The 13,593-nt window shown below is 40.2% G+C and overlaps 1 protein-coding gene across 4 annotated transcripts in view; it reads left to right on the forward strand.

Annotated features, from left to right (window-relative positions):
* EYA3 (EYA transcriptional coactivator and phosphatase 3) overlaps positions 1–13,593 on the forward strand; it is a 120,787-nt gene that overhangs the window by 59,404 nt on the left and 47,790 nt on the right. For 2 of the 4 annotated variants that reach the window (XM_073007630.1, XM_007979797.3), the window contains one exon: positions 3,628–3,765. The exons of the other annotated variants lie outside the window; for them this stretch is intronic. In XM_073007630.1, the coding sequence (XP_072863731.1) occupies positions 3,628–3,765 (138 nt within the window). The remainder of the gene's footprint in view (positions 1–3,627; positions 3,766–13,593) is intronic. 4 annotated transcript variants of the gene reach the window in all.

The raw sequence follows: 13,593 nt of genomic DNA on the forward strand, positions 1-13,593 counted from the left end.
CTTGTGCTGAGAAACTTGGGTAGAGTTTGTGATAAGACCCCACTCTGGGGGCAGCAAGAAAGCACTCAGAGACAGACTTGCTTTCCCATTGTTAACCTGACAGTTTCTCTACAGCAGGCTCTTGATACTTAAAAGTACTTAAGAAAGTTGGTAGTTGTTGGCATAGAGCAGTGGACTGGGAGTCAGGTAATTAGGGTTTGGTTTCCTTGTTTGCTATGAGCAGTAGTGCTGTGGAGTCCAACTACTGGGTCATCATGCTGCCTGTTATCTGGAATTCTGGGAGGGGGGTGCTTTTAGAGGAAGATGATTTGCATGTCTGAAGAGCCAGGTCTACAGTGATGCTGGAGGCACTGTCCATATTGTCTTTTATTCCTCATAAAATAATTATATGTTAAACATCTACTTTGTGTTTCTGGCCAAAGATATTCACAACTAGCTATCTCCTACTTATTTTGGACATTTGTGTTCTAATTTTTGATCTTATAAGAGGGACACTGTCAAAACATTCTCAGTTGATACTATTGTTAATAATAAGGTATTATTTTCATATAGTATAAAAATATGTTTATAAATCTAACCCCTTAGGGTCAAAACCTATTTGGAAAAAGAAATCACAGTGATGACAATAAATCTGAAAAGTTATTGTGACATTGAAATAGCAATTTGTTTACCAAAAAGTGTGATATACAACCAGCAGGAATCATATCACTGATACTCACATTTTACATCATAAATGTTTAAAAAATGATATTCCCAAATATTTTTATTGTTGAAAATCAAACATAACAAGAATCTTAATTATGGCTAATTTGGACAGGACATATTTAAATGATCATGAATTATGATAGGGCAAATGCTTCTAATTCATGCTACTGGTGTCAGTATTCCTCAGTCTCTTAAAATAAGTTATTTCATGTGATTAATAGATGAGAAAAAAATATTACATTTTCTTTTTATGCATTAAGAGTTTGGGGCAAAGCCGGGTGCAGTGACTCATGCCTATAATCCCAGCACTTTGGGAGGTCAAGTCAGGAGGATCATTTAAGGCCAGGAGTTTGAAACCAGCCTAGGCAATATGACAAAACCTCGTCTCTGCAAAAATACAAAAAGTAGCCAGGCGTTGGGTGCCTGTGGTCCCAGCTATTTGGGGGTTTGAGGCAGGAGGATCCCTTGATCCCAGGAGCTTGAGGCTGCAGTGAGCTGTGATTGCACCACTGTCCTACAGCCTGGGCAATAGAGCAAGACCCTGTCTCAAAAAACTTAAAAAGTGATTATCATATCCCACTATTGTTTAAGACTTTCACATTTCTCTTTACTATTCCTAAATGTACTTATCAATAAATTGGACAAATCTGAGTTGCACTGAAGTATCTCAGTGCCCTGGTGAAGCAGAGGTTCTCATTCTCAAAGTATTATATTTTTGATTGCATATATCTGTTCATTGGCTATAAATTCAATCACTCCTAGTTTATCAGAGTAGGAGCAAATAAATGATATGAGTTAATGTTGAGTTTGAAGTCATGGCTAACCTTATGTCATACATGGAATGTGTTTGGTTGATGAACCTTCTTAGACCTAATTATCAGCTTCAACTACACTAACCCAGTAACCATAGCTATTCAGAACACAGTGAACAACCAGGCATTAAGATTTTTTGGGCCTGGCGTGGTGGCTCATGCCTGTAATCCTAACACTTTGGGAGGCCGAGGTGGGTGGATTACCTGAGGTCAGGAGTTCGAGACCAACCTGACCAACATAGTGAAACCCCATCTTTACCAAAAATACAAAATTAGCTGGGCATGGTGGTGCATACCTGTAATCCCAGATACTAGGGAGGCTGAGGCAGGAGAGTTGCTTGAACCCGGGAGGAGGAGATTGCAGTAAGCTGAGATCATCGTGCCACTGCAGTCTAGCCTGGGCAAAAAAAGCGAAACTCCCTCTCAAAAAAAAAAAAAAAAAATTTTTTTTTTTTTTTTAAAGTAGGCTTTTGTGTAGCCAAAATTATCACTAAAACCATGCACTTAAGAGTGTTTCGCTCATAAAGAATATCCTTGGACTCTCATGCAGATGCAAAGCTTTGTTTATGGTTGCCTAGTTTATTGCAAATGAAAAGGCAGATATAGCCAAGGAAGTCAAGAAGCGAGAGACCACAGAGGAAAAACAGTGAAATTAGAACCTAAAAATCAGAACTATAATTAAGTTCTATTTAATACTAAACAATTGTCTTTACACATCACAATAGCCTCTGCGGTATCTCTGTAATATATATAGCACAGCACAGTTTTTATTTTTGAAACAGTAACTGAGAAAATCTAAAGGTATGTGTGCTATTTCCTCCCTGCTAAGAAGGAAGGAAAGGATATAAATAGATTTTAGAAAGATTGTCACTCAGGAACATTATGATAAAAAGAAAGTAAAAATGAACAGCTATGATGTTTGTCAGTATGAGATAGACTTATATGTTCTGACTTGGAAAGATGAATCTTGAGGTATTATGTGGAAAAGCAAATTATATATACTGTGTATAAAACAGTCGTTGGCTGGCAGTGGCTCACACCTATAATCCCAACACTTTAAAAAGCCAAGGTGGAGGATTGCTTGAGGCCAGGAGTTCAAGACTGGCCTGGGCAATGTGGCGAGACCCCACCTCTACAAAAAATTAGCCAAGTAAGGTGGCACATGCCCATAGTCTCAGCTACTCCTGTGGCTGAGGCAAGAGGATTGTTTGAGCCTAGGTGACAGAGGAAGACTCTGTCTCTTAACAGCAACAACAACAAAAAATCACAATCCCATTTTTGTTAAAAAAGAAGATTAGTGAATACATAGAAGAAATCTGGACTGAGTGTAGTGGCTCATGCCTATAATCCCAGCACTAAAGGAGGCTGGGGCAAAAAGATCGTGTGAGGCCTGGAGTTCAAGACCAGCCTGGGCAACAGAGCAAAACCCTATCTTATTTTAAAAAAAAAAAAAAAAAAAGGAAGAAGAAATCATCTGGGTGACTCTTCTACAAACTGTTAATAGTGGTTAAGTCTGGATGATGGGATTATATATGACTGTATTTTTTTCTAAATTATGTATTTCTGTAATGCTTTTAATTTACAAAATAAGCAGGTATGTCTTTCCTAATCAGAAGAAACAAAGGTAACAAAATAACCAGCTTAAGAAGGCAGAGAAGTGTTTAATATATTTTAGAAAAATTTGGTCCTTGTTTAATGGGTAAGTGGATTTTAAACTTATATGGAATGTCTCCTACCTTGACAGTTTGGATAAATTATTTATCACTGTACCTGGACATCAGGCAGTCTTCATAACAGATACTCCAGTTGGGTGTCAGTAACTCTTTTTTCTGAATCCTGGTCAGTTTCCCCCAATCATTGAAATGAAATGAATTTATATACATATTGGGATTTGTGGCAAGCTTTTTGTTTCTTTGCCCTTATCCCCTAATTCTTTGAAAGTGTTATTTGCTTGTGGTGTATTACAAGTGGGAGATTCAATAATTTTCTCTTACAAGCAAATTTATTTTTAAGATTTAGATTTTAAACCTACTGGCTGATATTTGAAAGCATAACCATGCTCCTCAGTCCCAGTGTATTGTTTGTAATTGGTCCAATTTATCTGATTCAGGTGCATTGTGGCCAGGTATGAAACCTGAAAGTGGTTTAATTCAGACTCCATCTCCAAGTCAACACAGTGTTCTTACCTGCACTACAGGGTTAACCACAAGCCAGCCAAGCCCAGCACATTATTCTTATCCCATTCAAGGTAAATAGGCATGGTTGTGTGTGTGTTTTTAAATTATTATTATTGTTTCTTGCTTTTAATCTACCTGTATCTCCAAACAAACAAATTGGATAATACAGGAGTTCTGTCTTCTAAAATAGAAAGGGGGTGATACTTGGATTTGTGCATGCTTTTTGTGTTAGGCAAACCACAGCTTAGGAGCGTGCTTTATAAGTAGTTTAGCCTTTGAATGTGAGCTGCTTAATAGAATTGAAGCCTTCCCTTTTGCATGTTGGTGTCCAGAAAACCCCTTGATTTTGTTCTAGTCTATTTTCATTGACATTTTGTCCTATAAATGAGCAGAAGACTCCGTGGGTTGGAATTTTGCCGACCTGTATGAATTGTCATAGTGGTATGTGAGGTGTGTGCTTTCTGCTGTCTTTGTCACACTTATACCCCGTTTACTACTTGATGAGAGCATTTCTCTTGCTCAAGAAGTTCATTCTTATTTCTCTTTCAGGATAAAAAGCATAGTATTAAAGCTTAAGCTCTAAACATCTTTACCTTCCAAGTTCTTCCTGTAACAGAGTTAGAATTATGACAGGACTATTAGGAAAGAAGACAAAAAACTCAAAAGGCACTATGGAATTAATTGTCTATTCTTCCAAATCCAGTGCAGGCAATTTGTCATTGCTCCAGACTGGGACTAGTATCCTTGTACCTGGCTTCTCATCTGCCTCTTCTCTCATGATATTTCCTAGCTTTTAAATTTTATTTCTTATAAAATGGATAGTAGAGGGATTAGTATAGGACCTCAAAAACCTATCTGAGGTACTCTTAATGTATAAGCTTTGGTGATAAAAAAAGTTTTAATGTAGATTAATTAGATTTTGATTTTCAGTTTTAACTGTTTTCAGAAATGTTTGAAAACTACTTCTCCTTGGTCCAGTGGAAACAGAACTGGTCTCTATGTTCTGAGACTTTCCTCTGAGCTACCTTTACCTCCTGTTGTTTACCAAGTCTCCTCTTTTCTTCACTTGTTTCCTCCTCTTTTTTTTTTTTTCCCTCCCCTCGTCCTCTCCCCCTTCTTTCTTTCTAAGATGGGAACAAACCAGGAGGGAGAAACTGGAGAGAATGACTTTGCCTGTCTTCTCCACCACTCCCTTTCATTTTTATAGAGTATTTCTCTATGGTTTTTTGTTTTGTTTTGTGACAGAGTCTCACTCAGTTGCCCAGCTGGAATGCAGTGGAGCGATCATGGCTCACTGCAGCCTTCACCTCCCGGGCTAAAGTGATCCTCTGACCTCAGCCTCTCCAGTAGCTGGGACTGCAGGTGCGCACCACCACACCCAGCTATTTTTTTCTACTTTTTTTTTTTAGAGGTGGGATCTCACTATGTTGCCCAGGCTGGTCTTGAACTCCTGGGCTCAAGCAATCCTCCTACCCCAGCTTCCCAAAGTGTTGAGATTATAGATATGAGCCACCACATTTGGCCTCGTATTTCTCTATGTTGATAGGCCTTTTGGGTTCAACCACAGGTAAGTCTAGTTGCCAAGTCTCTTCTAAACAGGTGTATCTCTGCTAACTTACACCTAGGTTGTCAAAGAAGACCAAGGGTTCTCTTAATGCTCTACCAAAATGTAAAACCACCATTCCTCTGTAGTTATGTCTAGAATTTGAGGAACGTGGTAGCTATGCTTATTTCTCCCTCGTAAAACAAGAGGAATCACCTCTTTGGGGTCTGTTAGGATCCACTGCTTTAAAACAGTCATGAGGCCAGGCACGATGGCTCACGCCTGTAACCCCAGCACTTTGGGAGGCTGAGGTGGGCGGATCACCTGAGGTCAGGAGTTGGAGACCAGCCTGACCAACATGGAGAAACCCCATCTGTACTAAAAATACAAAATTAGCCGGGTGTGGTGGCGCATGCCTGTAATCCTAGCTACTCAGGAGGCCCAGGTAGGAGAATCACTTGAACCCATGAGGCGGAGGTTGCAGTGAGCCGAGATCGCACCATTGTACTCCAGCCTGAGCAACAAGTGAGACTCTGTCTCAAAAAAATAAATAGAAATTTTAAAAATTGAGAGTCGTGAAAATATCCCTTAAACTTCACTAACCACTGTTCTTATTTGTTATCTATTAGAACATTTTTTCCTTTGGATTGGCTAACCTGATTTCCTTCATTTTGCTATTAATGACAATTGCAGGTATTTATGAAGTGCTTACTACACTCTTGACGTTTTTCTAAGCCGTGGATAGATGTTGCTCATGTAATCCTCACAACAACACAAACCTCATTTTACAGAGGGGAAACCTGAGGCACAGAAAAGCTAAGTAGCTTATCTATAGTCCCAAAATTAGCAAGTAATTAAGAAGGCAGGACATTAGCTGGGCATTCTGACCCCAGAGTGTGAGTACAATATTTATGCTTTTCAGTATTGAGGTAATGGTATCAATATCAACTCTCCCATAATTGAGAACCTATACTAACAAGTATCTAAATTCACTTATCCTATGTTTTTCTGGTTAATCTATTGGCCCATTTTCTGGTTAATTAGCACAGGGTAGAAATTAAGGCAGAAGTTAACCATTAAGTTATCAATTTTTACCATTTATTCTGATGAAAAAATTGTTAGAAAAACAGTTGGCTGAAATGAAACATGTGTATTATTGGTATTGAATTACTTAAGTTCACCACTATCAGTATTACTCTCCTTGCTCCTACTTTTCCCTTCCCTTTTAGCATGGATAATGAATGTTAGCTATCCAGGGCTGTTTCTTTCCCCCTGCATAACTACCCAATTTTTTTAAGTTTACACCCCAAGCATTCTTTCATTAACAACAGCCCATCCTCCCTGGGGGAGTTAGGGAAATTATCTCAAAAACCTAATCTGCTTCTGGCTTAATTAACTCTAATCAGAACCTTTTCTTTAGTTTGTACTTCAGTGGTGCCATAATGAGAAGAGACTGCCTTTGTTTGCTCATAAAAATGTTTTGAATGAGTAGATCTGACTTCTGTAGTATCATCCTTTTCCTAGAGTATCTGTTGACTATGTGGCCTTATCTTTGGTCATTTTCTTCAGCTGGGATGTTTTAATTGGTTAAATAATATTCAAGTGGCAAATTAATTTCAGAAATTTCAAAATTAATTTCAATTATATATATATATTGAGATTGAGTCTTGCTATTTTGCCCAGGCTGGAGTGCAGTGGCGTGATCTCGGCTCACTACAACCTCTGCCTCCTGGGTTCAAGGAATTCTTGTGCCTCAGCCTTCCGAGTAGCTGGGATTATAGGCATCCACCACCACGCCCAGCTAATTTTTGTATTTTTAGTAGTGACAGGGTTTCATCATGTTGACCAGTCTGGTCTCGAACTCCTGACCTCAAGTATCTGCCTGCTTCAACCTCCCAAAGTGCTGGGATTACAGGCATGAGCCACTGCGCCCTGCCTAATTCAGTCTTTTTTTTTTTTTTTTTTTTTTTTGAAACGGAGTCTCGCTCTCACCCAGGCTGGAGTGCAGTGGCGCCATCTCAGCTCACTGCAAGCTCTGCCTCCTGGGTTCACGCCATTCTCCTGCCTCAGCCTCCTGAGTAGCTGGGACCACAGGCGCCCACCACCACGCCCGGCTAATTTTTTGTAATTTTAGTAGAGATGGGGTTTCACCGTGTTAGCCAGGATGGTCTCGATCTCCTGACTTCGTGATCTGCCCACCTCGGCCTCCCAAAGTGCTGGGATTACAGGTGAGCCACTGCGCCTGGCCCTAATTCAATCCTTTAGTGAATGTCTTTGTACTCTAGTGTCATTGGTAACACACAATAATCTATCTTTGACCAGGAGATTTAAAAAAAAAATTTATTAATAGGTTTTATTTATTTATTTATTTATTTATTTTTGAGACAGAGTCTTGCTCTGTCACCCAGGCTGGAGTGCAGTGGAGTGATCTCAGCTTACTGCAACCTCCACCTCCTGAGTTTAAGCGCATCTTCTGCCTCAGCCTCCTGAGTAGCTGGGATTACAGGCACATGCCACCATGCCCGACTAATTTTTGTATATTTAGTAGAGACGAGGTTTCACCATGTTGGCCAGGCTGGTCTCAAATTCCTGACCTCAAGTGATCCACCCACTTCGGCTTCCCAAACTGCTGGGATTACAGGTTTGAGCCACCGTGGCTGGCCTAGACTTTATTTTGTATTAATAATTTTAGGTTTACAGAAAAATTGAGCAGATAGTACAGAGAGTTCCCATATATCCCTCCTCCTGCACAGTTTCCCGTTATTAACATATTATGTTAGTATATTAAACTTGTTATAATTAATGAACCAGTATTAGTATATTATTATTAACTAAGTCCGTTGTTTATTTGGATTTCCTGTGTTTTTATATGATGTGCTTGTTCTGTTCCAGGATCCCATCCAGGATATTACATTACATTTAGTTATCATGTCTCCTTAGGCTCTTCTAGACTTTGTAGTTTCTCAGACTTTTCCTTGCTTTTAATGACCTTGACAGTTTTGAGGAGTCCAGGTATATTTTAAGATGACCCACTCTTAGAATTTGTCTGATTTTTTTCTCATGATTATGATGGGGTTATGGATTTTAAGGAGGAAGGTCCCAAAGGTAAGGTGCCATACTATCATCATCATTTATGACTCTTGATATTGACCTTGATTATCTGGTTGAAGTAGTGTTTGTCAGTTTTCTCCATAAAGTTATTCTTTCCTCCCTTTCTGTACTGTATTCTTTAGATAGAAGTCACTATGTGCAGCCCACAGTTAAGGAATCATGCTGCCCCTTCTTTAGGGTAGAATATCTACATAATGTATTTGGAATTCTTCTGCCCAGATTTGTCTCTTCTCCCCAATTTGTTAATTTTTTCAGTCATTTGTTTATGGACTCATAGATATTTAATTTATACTTTGGGTTATAATCCAATACTACTTTATTTATTTTGTTCCAGTTTGGCCACTGGGAGCTCTTTCAGTTGGCTCCTGTGCCTTTTGACATACTCCCATTTTTAGTTTTTGGTTGGTTTTGGTTTTTTTTTTCCCCCAGCACTTCCTTACTTCCTGGCACTACAAGATGCTTCAGGCTCATCTTGTATATTACCTATTCAAGCCCTATTATCAACCATTTTTTTTTTAAGGAGTCCTGGTTCCTTTTGTTGGAAAGAATGGTATTCAAAACCAAGATCTGGGCTTCCAGCCTGGGCAACATGGCAAAACCCCATCTCTACAAAAAATATAAAAATTAGCCAAGTGTGGTAGTACATGCCTGTAGTCCCAGCTACTTGGGAGGCTGAGGTGGGAGAATTGCCTGAGCCTTAGGAGGTCGAGGCTGCAGTGAGCTGTGATTGCGCCACTGAACTCCAGCCTGGGTAACAGAGTGAGACCCTGTCTCAAAAAAAAGATCTGAGCTTGAGGGATGCTAATTGCTACTGGGGTGTCAGTGACATTTATTTTAGGCTTTCTCAGCTGACAGAGCAAAGAAATATATGTGGATATACTAACCTATGTAAATACACATATCTATAACTATTTCTGTATGTTGTAATCTGTATCTGTGTTAAGTTAAACATGAGTTCTTACTGATTTCTTGAGCTCTGATCTATTATTACATAGATAATTCTATACCCGATCCCTTGTTGATCTGTAAATCTCCGCTCTAGCAATAAGAATCTTTTAGGAGCCGGCCGCGGTGGCTCAAGCCTGTAATCCCAGCACTTTGGGAGGCCGAGACGGGCGGATCATGAGGTCAGGAGATTGAGACCATCCTGGCTAACACGGCGAAACCCCGTCTCTACTAAAAAAAACCCAAAAAACTAGCCAGGCGAGGTGGCGGGCGCCTGTAGTCCCAGCTACTCCGGAGGCTGAGGCAGGAGAATGGTGTAAACCCGGGAGGCGGAGCTTGCAGTGAGCTGAGATCCGGCCACTGCACTCCAGCGTGGGCGAAAAAAAAAAAGAATCTTTTAGGCCCGGCGCGGTGGCTCACGCCTGTAATCCCAGCACTTTGGGAGGCCGAGGTGGGTGGATCACAAGGTCAGGAGATCGAGACCATCCTGGCTAACATGGTGAAACCCTGTCTCTACTGAAAATACAAAAAATTAGCCGGGCATGGTGGCGGGCGCTTGTAGTCTCAGCTACTCGGGAGGCTGAGGCAGAAGAATGGCATGAACCCGGGAGGCAGAGCTTGCAGTGAGCCGAGATCGCACCACTGCACTCCAGCCTGGGTGACAGAGCCAGACTTCGTCTCAAAAAATAATAATAATCTTTTATTAGAAGATTTTTATTGTTTTGATTTACTAAGCTCCTTGTGGGGAGCAGTGCTTGCAAATAGAAGGCACTCAATAAATATTTGATAAAGGATTAAGTGAACGAATGACCCACTTAGGCCATCAGTTTTAACCAAAATGTGTACAGCTTCTACTGGATCAGGAATTGTCATTTATATTAGTCACATACTGAGAGTAAGTTTTAGGAACCCACCTGTCAACCTTTAGCAGAAAATAATGATTTTAGGCTGGGCGTGGTGGCTCATGCCTGTAATCCCAGCACTTTGGGAGGCTGAGGTGGGCGAATCACTTGAGGTCAGGAGTTTGAGACCAGCCTGGCCAACATGGTGAAACCCCATTTCTACTAAAAATACAAAAATTATCTGGGAGTAGTGGCAGGCACCTGTAATCCCAGCTACTCGGGGAGGCTGAGGCATGAGGATCGCCTGAACCCAGGAGGCAGAGGTTGCAGTGAGCTGAAATCATACCAGTACACTCCAGCCGGGGTGACAGAGTGAGAGTACGTCTAAAAAAAAGAGAGAGAGAAGAATGATTTTGCCCTTCATGCTTAGTGCACACAAGATTGATGTATATGAATCCCACAAATATTTATTGACCATCACCTGCTGTATGCCAGGTGCTTTACTAGATGCTGGAGATCATAAGACAGCAGGATTCTGCCTTGTTGGAGCTTACAGACTAGTGGGGTGGGAGGAGAAAACAAGCAAGTAAATACATAACAGATTTTGAACAGTGCTCTGAAAAAAAAATTGCTGTGATTAAGAAAACAGAAAAGGTCTTGGTTTTAATAGAGAGGTCAAAGAGACCCTCTTTGAGGGAGTGAGTCATACTGAGGAGCCATCATGCTAGGAGGGCAAGGGGGGTGGAGAGAACAGTCTAGGCAGAGAGAACAATATTGCAAAAGTCCTCAAATGATAAAGAGCTTGTCTGGTTTTAAGTAACTCAAAGAAAACCAGTATGAGCAAAAGAGGTAGAGTGACATGATCTAAAATTAGAGAGGTGGGTAAAAACTAAATCTTGCACAAACTTTTATGTGCCATTAATGCTTGAATTAACCTTTTAACTTTGTAGCACTGTCACTTAGTGCAGCTGTGCCACTTACCATTCTGTAACCGTGGTATTCTGTTCAAAGCTATATCTGTGTATTGTCTATATTAAGTGGACATTTAATGGGGCCTGGTTCTCAAAAGTGTTGTCTTTCAAGTTTTTGCAGCTCCATTGTCAAAACAGGAGTGACGGCTGTCCAAAAACAGTTGACCATGCCATTAGCATTTGGAGACCTAGCAGCCTTTAAATACATAGTAATAGGAGCCACCACTTGAGTTTTACTTGATTATCTAAATTTGTTGTTTTTGTTGCATAGTTCATTGTTGCTGCTTTTGTTTTTAAACCTGCAATTGAATATTTTTGCGCACACACACACACACACACACACACAGACACGATCTATATTTTTTAAAAAGTGCCTGGCTTTTTAGTCATAGCTGTATATGGCAGTGGTTGTGTACATTTTTAGGTGAGTTTGTCTTGGGTTCTATGGTGGTTATAAGGGCCTAAAAAATTACTTAATTATTGACTAACTTCCCTCACTAGAATTTAAACTCCTTGAGGGCCAGGACTTTGTCTTACTATTTTATCCTTAAGTGGCTGAAATGGTTTCTAGGCACATAGTTGACCCTGATATACTTAATGGGTTTGCTGAATGAATGAGTGGCACATGTTAGAAATAGTTTGGCTTAGTTGGAGAAAAAAAGTGTTATTAAGCCCTGTGAACTTTCTGGGTCAGCAGACCAAGATCCTCTATAATAGAAACCAACTATTGCTCAGAGAAATTTGTGATTTTAGTAAAGTACTTGTTAAAAACTCAGAGTTCTATCAATGCTAATCAAGCCATTAAACTTTCTAGCAGGAATAAGAGTCCATGGCCAGTTGTTTTTAAGGTCTACCATTTTACCTGCAGTACAATTCATTAAGTGGTTTGAAAATTGTTAAATTTCTAAAACCACCTTGTCAATCAGAGTACATTTTTCCCCATTTATACAGAGATCAGATATGACTGAGTTGTACCTCCCACCATTATTAAGTTATGGAGAAGTGGCCGGGCATGGTGGCTCATGCCTGTAATCCCAGTACTTTGGGAGGCTGAGTCTGGTGGATCACCTGAGGTCAGCAGTTCAAGACCAGCCTGACCAACATGGTGAAACCTATCTCTACTAAAAAAAAATACAAAATTAGCTGGGCTTGGTGGCACATGCCTGTAATCCCAGCTACTTGGGAAACTGAGGCAGGAGAATTCTTGAACCCAGGAGGCAGAGGTCACAGTGAGCCGAGACTGCACCATTGCACTCCAGCCTGGGCAACAAGAGTGATACTTGTCTCAAAAAAAAAGAAAAAAGAGGAAGTTATGGAGAGGGTAGGACAGAATTAAAGATCAATAGGTGAAAAAGAGGATTGTATGCCAGGACCAGGGCCAGAAGAAAACTGAACTAAAAATGGACTTGCTGGGGAAGATAAACTTAAAATATTAAATTGATTCTTTATTTTATTTCCCACCTTAAATCACCTATGTTCAGTCTGTTTTATTGCAGGCCTGCCTAGGATATGTACCAATAACAGCATCTGGAAACTATTCAAAATTATTTTCCCACAAGAATGATTAAAACCATTTACAGAGACAGTTACCCTGTGTATTGTCATGTTTTGGCGCTTCCTCTTAGAAAAAAAAGGATGGGTTAAGCCACAGTAGAAAAGAAGGTGAATATTGGTTGAAAGAAAATACCATCTGTAAAGTTAAAAAACCTATTTCATTTAGTTGTTATGTTTAAGAAAGTAAGCCCTTAAGAGTCCTTTAGTTCCCCTGAAGCAAAGAGTACTATAGAAAATAAAGTTACTCTAGGTAGTTAGGAAATTTGTTTTTGTTTTTGTTTTTTAAATTTTTTTAAATTTATTTTTTGAGATGGAATCTCACTCTGTCACCCAGGCTGGAGTGCAGTGGCGTGATCTCAGCTCACTGCAACCTCTGCCTCCTGAGTTCAAGTGATTCTCCTGCCTCAGCCTCCTGCATAGTTGGGATTACAGGCACGCACCATCACACCTGGCTAATTTTTGTATTTTTAGTAGAGATGGGGTTTCACCATGTTGGCCAGGCTGGTCTCAAACTCCTGACCTCAGGTGATCCACCCACTTCAGCCTCCCAAAGTGCTGGGATTACAGGTGTGAGCCACCGCACACCTAGCTGTAGTTAGGAAATTTGAACCCTAGCTTTGCTGCTGACCCTGAGGAAGAAGCACTGGATGAAGAATTGGGAGATCCAAGTTGTCATTTTGGTTATCTTCCATTAGTTTTGCTGTTGTGGACAAGTTGCTTTAACTCTTCTTTGTCCTACGTTCTTCATCTTAAAGCTGAGGTTGCAGCAATAGCTATAACTGAACTTACTCTCTTCTAGATTGTCTTCTAAGCAGAGTACCCTTAGGGAAAGGGATGAAAATTCTCTCATTTTGACCAGAGAGCACTTAAGTTTCTGTTCCATTTGTTCTCCTGCCCTGTTCTCAATGGAAGTTTTCTTACTAATTTTCCCTC

The sequence above is a fragment of the Chlorocebus sabaeus genome, chromosome 20 (genome assembly GCF_047675955.1).
Source record: "Chlorocebus sabaeus isolate Y175 chromosome 20, mChlSab1.0.hap1, whole genome shotgun sequence".
Classification (NCBI taxonomy): Eukaryota; Metazoa; Chordata; class Mammalia; order Primates; family Cercopithecidae; genus Chlorocebus; species Chlorocebus sabaeus.